The sequence below is a fragment of the Mytilus californianus genome, unplaced genomic scaffold (genome assembly GCF_021869535.1).
Source record: "Mytilus californianus isolate M0D057914Y unplaced genomic scaffold, xbMytCali1.0.p SCAF_6, whole genome shotgun sequence".
Taxonomy (NCBI): Eukaryota; Metazoa; Mollusca; class Bivalvia; order Mytilida; family Mytilidae; genus Mytilus; species Mytilus californianus.
The window spans coordinates 44,931,010-44,939,871 of NW_026262712.1; the positions used below are offsets into that span (position 1 = coordinate 44,931,010).

At 32.0% G+C, this 8,862-nt stretch overlaps 1 protein-coding gene across 1 annotated transcript; it reads right to left on the reverse strand.

Annotated features, from left to right (window-relative positions):
- Positions 1–299: 299 nt before the first annotated feature.
- LOC127705668 (uncharacterized) lies at positions 300–7,571 on the reverse strand. The gene is made up of 7 exons (XM_052209998.1): positions 6,823–7,571; positions 5,893–5,984; positions 5,138–5,239; positions 4,500–4,574; positions 1,686–2,364; positions 902–1,122; positions 300–425 (listed from the first exon to the last, which is right to left on the reverse strand). Exons 1-7 carry the CDS (start codon positions 7,175–7,177, stop codon positions 300–302), a joined length of 1,650 nt encoding a protein of 549 aa, XP_052065958.1. The 5' UTR covers positions 7,178–7,571.
- Between the last annotated feature and the right edge of the window lie 1,291 nt (positions 7,572–8,862).

Consider the following 8,862-nt stretch of genomic DNA (forward strand, 5'->3'; position numbering starts at 1 on the left):
ATCATATATATATATAACTATCTAAATAGAAATCTGATGTCTCATTGGTGTTTTTTTAGAAAGACAAATTGGCTCAAATGGTTTTTGCAATTTCACTTTAACCTATTTAAATTTGTCATTTTGTGGCCGTTTTATAGCTGACTATGCAGTATGGGCTTTGCTCATTGTTGAAGATTGTACAATGACCTATAATTGTTAATTTCTGTGTCATTTATGGAGAGTAGTGTCATTGACAATCATACCATATTATAAGTTCATAAAATATTTTTAGTTTTCTACATAAAGTTGGTAAACAAAATTTAATTAAGTTCATCTGCAGTTAGTTCTCTCCTGATAGTTGTTATAGTTTCTTCCCTTGATGCATCAACGGAATCATCAAATGATTTGTTCTTCCTGCTCATTCTAGAAAAGAAACTTGTGATTTGCTGTACAGAAAGGATTTCATCATATGAAAATCTTCTATTTCCATCTTCTTTTCTCTCAGTCAGCATTTCCTCTGATACCAAAAAAGGATCTTCTTTTCTTCCAGTTTTTAGACCTTTATTAAACTTTTCAGTAAGATATTCTTTTTGGTTTACATTGAATCGTTTGTTCTTCCTTTCTTCTTTCAATGCCCAGCCAAGTTCTAAATCTGAGTTGTCATCAATTCCAACTGTCAGTCCTGCTGATGAAACTTGAAAGTTGGTTGAAAAAGACTTAGACATCTTTGTAATGTAAGTCTTCTTTGTAATGTCACATCCATTACTAAACTGGCACCTAAATTCAAACTCACACTTGCCGAACATTAAGTGGCTTGACAGCTCATGAAAAGAAGAAAAAGACAGTGTGCATCCCTCATTTGCACATGTTATGGTGTTTTCTTCCTCTTCAGCTTATGTGTCCTAAATAAATTCTAACAAACCTTATAGTCAGTCCTTAAATACTGCTTTGATTGTAAGAACAGTGCCTGAAAACTTTTGTGGTCATCAGGTGATATAGCGTCGTAGGTCAGCAATTTGTCTAAGACATCTTGAAGAGTAATAAAGGCACGTCCCCCTTCTGCTACAAAATAATCCAGTCCTTCAAGGCTTTTTCTGACTTTAGCACCACACTGAGCAAGTATTTTGAACATCGTACTGTCACCTATTAAAAAACAGTAACAACAAGTTTAGATTGATTGATTATTGTTTTATGTCCAAGTAGCACAAATAGGGTAGATTTGATCCATTTTAGAATTCATTCATACATTTTTTCAATATTCAATGTTATTAGTCAATATGTATTCTACAAGGATAACCAGTCCTTCACCTTTCATCTGATACCTTACTATTTAAATATATTCTACACATAATTTTAAATTTACACCTATGCGAAGGAACTAATTTGTTTTAAATATGTACTTCTTTCAAGTATGTGTTTTTTAACCGGGCCTACTTCAGGTGGTGTTGCATTTTACAAAGTCTATCAAAATTATTTTTGCATAGAATTCCAGCCAAGAAAGTGCTAGGAGCCATCTTAAACCTGCACCTTGTTGAAGGTGTCATTGTGACTTTGAGATAAAGAACAGCAATATTAAAATGCACTGTTCCTTTGCTTTTTGTTTTTTGTGTGTGTTTTTTTTTTAATTTTGTGTCATGGATGGATACCCCATATGATATCCTTTAATTTTTCTATTTATCTATATAAATATCTTTATTTGGCCTTACCTAAAAGTAAAACTTCATTTTCCTGACAGTATGCTTTGTACTGCTGTATTATGTCTGCTGAACCCATGCAACGTACAACATTAGGTAAATTGTGGACTGTTCCATCTGAAAACTTCAGTTTTTTTTCCCCAAACGGTAGATCACGGACAACATGACTGGATGTAATGAAATCTAAGAATGAGTCTAATCTTTCAGGATCTAATTTTTGTCGATGCAGTTTTTTCTCGGGAATTGGAAGTGCTGGCCCTATTTTCTTTGAATGACTGAGAGCAGCATAGTAGCGATGGGATGTTACTTCTGGTAGTAGAGACAGTAAGTCCTTGAAGGACATTCTTGAGGCAAGAACTGAAAGAACTTGTCTCCCTTGTTGCCAGGATTCTGCTTTTCTGTATGAAGTGACAATATCTTTGTACTCTGTATGATCGGTTCTGTTTTCTTCATTTAACTGCTTGGGACATTTTATATCTTCAATTACTTCGTCAACATCGTTTGGAAATAAAATTCCTATTATCAATTTCATAATCTCATCAATTCTTTCTTTGTAGGTGTTTCTTGTTTTAAATGTGTAGGACTGCCATGTTTTTCTTTCTTTTTCTGAGAATTCCTGCAATCTGACTGATGACAGGAAATCATTCAAAGATGCCAAGTAGCTGCCACGTTCATAACTTCTGACTGATTGCTGCAAAGAAGTATAAAACTGATTACAATTAAATAAATGAGGAATGGGCCCATGGGTCATAGATAATGCCCCTGCTTGCATGTAACATTATAAAGGTACACAACTTGCAATTGGTGAATAGTTGTCTAATCACAACTTTACAACATTTCCTTATTTTCATACAGAAGCTTTTGTCAATGGAAACTCAATGAGAAATATACAAATTCTATTTCAGATAATTGTAGTGGCAATAATATATTTTATCTTACCTCCTATAGATTTATGGGGATATGATTGGTTAATGAATTACACGTGGTGACTATATATATTTGATATAGGGTGTCCTAAAAAATACATGGTTAGTTACCATATAGGGTTAGCAACCATATAGGGTTAGTAAGGAGTTACTTCCCTTTCAAAACAAAAATGAAATCTGAATGGTTTAAACAGACGAATAAACTGATAATGAATGATTGAAATACATTCATAAAATAAATTTAAAGCTAACACGTTGTTATTGTTTTTTGTATAGACAAATGGAAGTTGGTTATTCCCACTATCTGCACATTAAAATCCTTTCAACTCTTTTTGGATGCCGTCAATATTTTAGTCCTTATACATATACCCTTGTTATTTAGTGGCAGTTAGAATTTCACCAACTTTAATTTTAAACAGCCTCTATTACAATGTACATTGTATATAAAAGAGAATAAAAGATTGTTATACTGAAACCCCGTAAAAATAAAGCGGTCTTTCTTCGCTCCCAAAAAATATTATTAAGTTCTGAGTCCTGATTAGTGTAAATTCCTAATAACTGTACAAATTTAGGCGCAATATAGGATTAAACGACTTTTTAAAGGAATTTATTGGTGTATAAACTCGACCAATTCACTCACAAACAAATAAAAGTCCAAAGGACTTTTATGATATGTTTGTGAGTGACTTGGTCCAGTTTATACACCAATAAATTCCTTTAAAAATGCATTAAATCCTTATAATTCTTTGAATGTAGAGATAAGGAATTTGATTTCTCCACTCGTAACCTCTATTACACATAAATTGTAAATTTATGGCATTTTGAATTGACCTGGCGCAAGAATATTTTTTTTGGGTTAACACCAAAAAATATACTCCATGAAATTTGTTATCTGAAAAAATAACCTAAAAGAATATCTTATTTTCTTTCAAATAAATGTTTTGTGTTTAGTTTAATTTGACGATGAACGCGAAGTGAAAATAAATATTTTTAACATTGAACCGGTTTGTGTTATTATCGCAGCCATCTTGTTTACATTGGTTAATAAAAGTAGTTCTGTCAACGTCGTCTATCGAAAAATAAACAACGTCAGATCCACTACCGGAAGCCCTCTCGACCAATCATATTAACGTATTCCCTAATATGCAAATCATATAAGAATTATTCCCAAATACCTGTAATAAAAATGTTACAATTCTAAAGTCCCAGAAAGAAGTCTTCTGTCTCTCATTAAAGAACTTAACAATAATATTTATTGTTTATATGCTGTTGTCCTAAAAATGCATGAAATATTTGCCACAGGATGTAATGTCTCTTGTTTGGGTGTTTTAAAGTGATTTTTGAAACCCCAAATTTATAATAAAGAACCTGTAAACAAGTTTATGATTTCAAGAGCTTTTAAAAAAGTCAGAACTGTTGAAAAAAATTTGAAAACACCTCTGCAAGAAGCCAGTCCTGCATTATCCTCATACATGTTTAATATAGTAAGGCATCACAGCAGTTTATTAGTACATGTACAAAATAATTTACTGAGTAAACGATTAATTTAACTGTACTAAAGTGTTTATTTTCACTCTAAATATGCATCAAATACTTGCCACTAGACATTACGCAGGCAACGGTAAAGAATTATGTATATGTTGATAATCAATCTTGCATAAATACAAACAACTGGCGTTGAACAAAGTAATGCTTATACATTTTGAATGTTCTTCTTTTAATTCTGTTCCCTTTTAATTTCCGGTAATTGTGCCTAAAATATATACTTCAGGATTCATGTCTTTTGAATGCGGCTTTTATTTCTGTTTTGAGTTGTCACATTGATCATGTTTAAGTGTTAATGATATAAACTTCAACCAATGACAAGTGATAGAATACTTATTTTGAGGATTTTACTTACTTGTGACTGGGATAAATAATTTTGACTTCCTGACTCTTCTGATGTAACTGTATATTCAGATGCTGAAATTTCAATCTGAAAAATAATGATGTATTTTGTTTACATTTTTTGAAATCCTGAATGTGCTAAATGCATTAACACATTTTTAGTTTTCAAACTTAATTAATTACTATAGAAATAAAATGTACAGATTTTTTAAATGTTATGGTCTGTATACAGTATATAATTTTTGCACTAAACTAAATTCCAACCTTGTGTTAACTTCGAAAGTTTTTACCACCGTCATTGCATTGTTTTACATTTGTCTTTTGGGGGCCTTTTATAGCTGACTATGTGATTATGGGTTTTGCTTATTGTTGAAGACCTTACAATGACCATTTGCTATTTACGTCGATGTCTTTTGGTCTCTGGTGGAGATTTGACTCATTGGCCATTATACCACATCTTCTTGTTTTCGTATGAAATGTGCCCAAAAAATGATAAATATGTTGTTCTTGTGTTGGAATAATGCAAATGACTAAAATATCCTTTACCTTGTTATAATTGTCTCATATTTTAGGGACCCCCCCCCCCCCCCCAAAAATAAACAAAAAAAAACAAACATCAATTATATCTAAAAAGACACTAGCTGTGCTTACAAGATTATCACAAATATTTTCTTTTTCTGTTAACATATCCAACTCGTCAGTCTCCATGAGATAGGTTTCATCATCTGTATTCAAGTTTGTGCATTGCTGAATCTGTTTAATACAAATATAAAATCAGTATATTTTTTATACTATTGATAAGAATCATATTGGTTATTCAATGTTTTTGGGTACATCCTGTCAACATTTATTTTCTTTTTTGGACTGCTTTATATTTTATTATCCAGGGGCCCTTGCCCTTGATAGCCTTTCCATACCAAAAGAATTGTTTTCATTGCAAAGCCATACAGTGACCTGCATTTGTTCATATCTGTGTTCTTTGGTGGGTAGCTGTCTCATTGCCCATCATTCAACATCATCCTCTATGTAGAATTTATATTGAACAAACACAGTCAATCAAGCATAAACATATATGCCAAAGACCTATATCTTAGCAGATTATGGTGCAATGTTTCTGTTGTATACAAAATTGTTCATAAAGTTGATACTGGTGTCAGACAGGTTTACAAAGTAAAAAGTCTGAGTCTATTTTTTTATTATTTTTTGTTCCAGTAAATTAGGTAAGAGTTCATTGACCCTATATGGAATTTGTATAAAGTGTATTTTACTTAGCAGTTATGGTTGATATTCATTGGATTTTTTTTATCCATATTTATGATTATACAGCTTGCTGTACATGTAAATTCAAAAATGGAAATAAATTCACAGATACTCTGATTGTTAAAACAATATTTTGTTTGCCTTACCTGGTCATCTTCACACTTTCCTTGATCCAGACTTTCAGCTTCTATCTCTGTGGACTGCTTGGAAATTTTAATAAGGCAGCTAGTGCATGCAGCTGAAAAAAGAAGCATTGACTTGACATAGGCTGTATTGATCATTTGGAAATGTGCTTCTTAAATTTTTTTTTGAAAGGGCATATGGGTTGTTTAAATATATTGGATTTTTTCTCATATGGGTCCGATCATTCCTGAAAACTTACATATATACATGGACATGTATATGGTTAATAGAAACTTTACAGCAATGGTTATGTTTATATTGAGATTGAAAAGATCAAAACACAGTTTTTACAGACAACTTACATGTAACAGAAAAGATCAACATGTTCATGTGTATGACCTATTGAATGTAAATTGCACCCCACTGATATATGACATTCCAAAATGTAACCCATATCAGCAGCTCTTCTAGCCAAGTCTGTGTATTCTTTTAGTTTTATATATATACATAAATAAGTACCTCAAGTGTAGGATCCTCCCCTCATTAGGAAGCTTCCATTTGATTTTTATGGGGTTAAGGATAAAATAAAAAAGAAAGGCAGGACAGGAGCATCATGAGTTTTGAGGAAAAAAAGGCAGGATGAGGAACTTTGTCAAAAAAAAGGCAGGATGACAAATAATGTAAAAAAAGTCAGAATAAAACTAATAAAATAATAAGACCCATTATCTAGATAGAGTGAAAAATAAAAAGGCAAGACAGAGATAATATCAGATTACAACTAAAAGAAGTGCAGGACAAAATCTCCACCCCCCCCCCCCCCCCCCCTAAAAATTCAAATGGTAGCAAAAAAGGGGCTCTTTTGTATTTCTAGAGTGTTATTTAAAAAAATATTAAACAGGCAATTGGAAATTAAAAAGAATAAACAGTCACATATAATTAAGTTTTTAACTTACGTGTTCCAATAGGAAGTGTGAGGCCATAACACTTCTGAATTTTCTCTACATCATTGATGGTGATATTGCGGCTAGGCTTTGGCTTTTTAACACCAACAACAGAATGTGATGCTACTGGAGGATGAGCACTTATCAAAGTAGGAAGCTGACATACTTTTCTCCTTCTCAAATCCGAGTTTCTTTTCAATAATTGGTTAAAATGGGTTGAGCATATATAAAAATCAGTAAAATTCTTTGGCAAAAGACCAGATTCAGTTAAAATTATATTTTTGTCATTGCAATCACATGTGTTGATATCAGTTACATCATCAGAACACTCATCTGTAGTGCAGTTTGTGTTAAAATTGCAAACCATTTCGTGTGTCTGCTGCTGAAGCTACTTTCATTTTCAACATAAACAACAAAAGAGTTGTACTAAGGGAAATAACTCTTGTAGAAGTTTGCACTCCTGATAGCAAATTTCTATATGACCAAGGTGAATTATTTTTCTTATTTGAAATAACACATATCTGCTTTTTGGCATATATAAACTATTATGTGATAACTTTGTATTCTGTTAATTTCAAGGGATTTTATCGGTGCATTTTGAAGAAATACTAAGTTGGACTTTAAAGGTTTCTACTGTAAATTTCGGAAAATGAATTTTATAGTTACCATGGCAATGAACATTACCATATTTTTTTATTATGACCAATATGTTTCTACATCACTAAGCATTCATTTAAAAAAGTTTTATGAAAATCTGTGACCACTGGTTTCTATCATATTTTGATGCTTACAGAGAATGGCTCTTAATGTGTTACTTAATTACTCTTGAAAAAAATGTCAGGGAAACCTGGATTTTTGGACTAGTTGCCCAGTTGTTGCACAAAACATTTAGCAAGTCAACAATCGATTATTCTTAATTGCTTGCCCTGCAGCCACATTCGGTTGGAATAGGCCTATTTAATCCGACGGTCGTGTACCAGTTTTTTTTTACGTGCGAAAGAAAACTTAAAAACAAACTTTGATGGGAATGTCATCAACATGACTGATTTTGAATTTTTAACACTCATGTAAGTAGTATTTAGATGGATGTATTTTCTAACATACTCTGGGCATTCCAACAAAACAGACGGCGTATGTATCATGTTTATTTAGGAGTCTGCATACCTCGTAGATAGTGTTCTCAAACTAAATAGTAATACCAAGAATTATTTCCCACGTTTATAATGAAAGTATATCCAGAAAAGCGCTTCGGACGTATGAAATTTATAACGTGTTGTTTTTATTTGTCAACTCCACGTTCAGCTATATAGATGATATCTTCTTACCGCATACATCAAAAATTGTTTACCATTTAATTATACAAAAAAGAAGATATAGCATGATTGCCAATGAGAGACCAAATGACATAGAAACCTATAGGTCACCAGCAGGCCTTCATAAATTAGCAAAACCCGTACCGAGTAGTAGCTGTAAAAGACCTCGAAATGACAAATTTTATACAATTTAAACGAAAACTAACGGCATATGTTGCATTAAACTTGACAACAAAATATACCCTCATGCCTATTTTTTTATCTTTAAACTACTAGATAAGATGGGTTCATAATTGACTTTCAAATAATGGAGAAAACTGTTATAACTTTAAATTTGAAACTTTAATATTTAATTTTAAAAAGACAGCTGTTGTCTCTGATTTTTTTAACTATGGTGACATGTTTTTTCTTACAAAGATTTAACAGGAATTAGTCTGCCCTTTACAGTGAGATAGTTGAATGTTATATAGATATATTGGTTGATCGTTTTAAAGGTAGAATATCATGGCACGATTTTCGATCATTCTTACCAGTTGATTTTTTTCCTGAAAGATAGAAATAACCTAAATATACAGCCTTAGTAAAATTACTATCAAATGCTAGTACACATTCAACGGTTGGAAGGATGAAGACTGCAATTTAAAATTTAGAAGCATCGGAACATAGCCATGATTAAATCATTTATAAAAGTTCATTTAATTTTCTGGTGTGTTGTAATGTATATGTTTTATTGACTGTT

What these genes read in the sequence shown, in the direction of transcription:
- LOC127705668 (XM_052209998.1), bottom strand. Translation starts at nt 7,177, where the DNA reads ATGGTTTGCAATTTTAACACAAACTGCACTACAGATGAGTGTTCTGAT. An exon ending in AAATGAAGTTTTACTTTTAG is followed by an intron (nt 1,123 to 1,685) that starts GTAAGGCCAAAT and finishes GTTTTTTAATAG; the next exon opens with GTGACAGTACGATGTTCAAA. An exon ending in ATTTAAGGACTGACTATAAG is followed by an intron (nt 426 to 901) that starts GTTTGTTAGAAT and finishes CTTTCTGTACAG; the next exon opens with CAAATCACAAGTTTCTTTTC.